The sequence below is a fragment of the Tetrahymena thermophila genome, assembly GCF_000189635.1.
Source record: "Tetrahymena thermophila SB210 genomic scaffold scf_8254871, whole genome shotgun sequence".
In the NCBI taxonomy this organism is placed as follows: Eukaryota; Ciliophora; class Oligohymenophorea; order Hymenostomatida; family Tetrahymenidae; genus Tetrahymena; species Tetrahymena thermophila.
In genome coordinates, this window is record NW_002476608.1 from 1 (window position 1) to 1102 (window position 1102).

At 28.7% G+C, this 1102-nt stretch overlaps 1 protein-coding gene across 1 annotated transcript; it reads left to right on the plus strand. All coding sequences in view use genetic code 6, as the record gives it.

Annotated features, from left to right (window-relative positions):
* Positions 1-211: 211 nt before the first annotated feature.
* On the plus strand, positions 212-938 carry TTHERM_02440130 (P-type ATPase, putative; the record flags this gene model as incomplete). The annotated part of the gene is made up of 2 exons (XM_001028399.4): positions 212-815; positions 907-938. 2 exons carry the CDS (start codon positions 212-214, stop codon positions 936-938), a joined length of 636 nt encoding a protein of 211 aa, XP_001028399.4.
* Positions 939-1102: the final 164 nt, after the last annotated feature.

The window sequence follows — 1102 nt, forward strand, 5'->3', positions numbered from 1 at the left end:
AGGTTAAGAATAGTAGATAAAAAAAATAGCTTAGCTACTGGTCTTTATAGGACTCATTGTAGGCTCATTGTTAATACTACACTTATTCATTTTTAGTTCTTTTTCTCTTTCTCTTACTTTAAATGCTATTGTTGGATTGGTTGTTGCTTTCATTCCTTTCACTCTTCCCACTAAATATAAAGTTTTATTAGACTAGTCTTTATTAAATTTAATGCAACAAAATATATTAGTGAAATAAAAAGAAGCGCTTGTTAATGCTTACAAAGTAACTTGTATTCTTGCTGATAAGACTGGAACTATTACTATGAATTAACTTACTATTACCCATCTTTTCTATGGTTAAAATTTGTTTAAAACAGCTGAGAATAATTTTGATGAAGGTGAAAATTTCAACCCTGATGACTAAGATTTCTAAAATCTATATAAAAATGCTGCATTGTCTTGTAATGCAAAATTCGTTTTAGAAGGAGATCAAAATAATGTCGATTATTCTACATGCAAAATGCTTGGTGGAGTAAGTGATTAAGCTCTTTTAAGATTTTTACATAGTATAAAGAACGTTGATAACTTTAAAAAGAGCATTCAGTATGCCAAAAATATAGAAGGTAAAGCAGCTAAGTTAGAACTTAACTCAATTAACAAATACAAATTTTCTATTGTTGAAGAAGAAGTAGAAGATAGTCACTATGTTGTTTACTTTGAAGGTGCTGCAGAAAAAATTATCTCACTTTGCTAATTCTACATGAAAAATAATTCTAAATTAGAAATTGATAGCGCTTTTAAAGAAAATGTTTTAAATTGTTTGGAATAACTAGGTAAAAAAAGCGAAAGAGTTTTAGGTTTCGCTAAATTACATCTTCCAGCAAGCTAATTTCCTAAAGGACATGTCTTTAAATTTGCTGATAGAACAGATTTACCTTTTTCTGTTGAAAAACTGACATTCTAAGGACTTTTTAGTTTAAAAGATTAAATAAAACCAGAAGTCAAATCAGTAGTAGAATTTGCTAAGTAAATTGGTATCAGAACAATATTGCAGACAGGAGACTCGCAATTAACGGCTCAATATACTGCTCGCGCAATTAATATTTTACCTTCAAATATT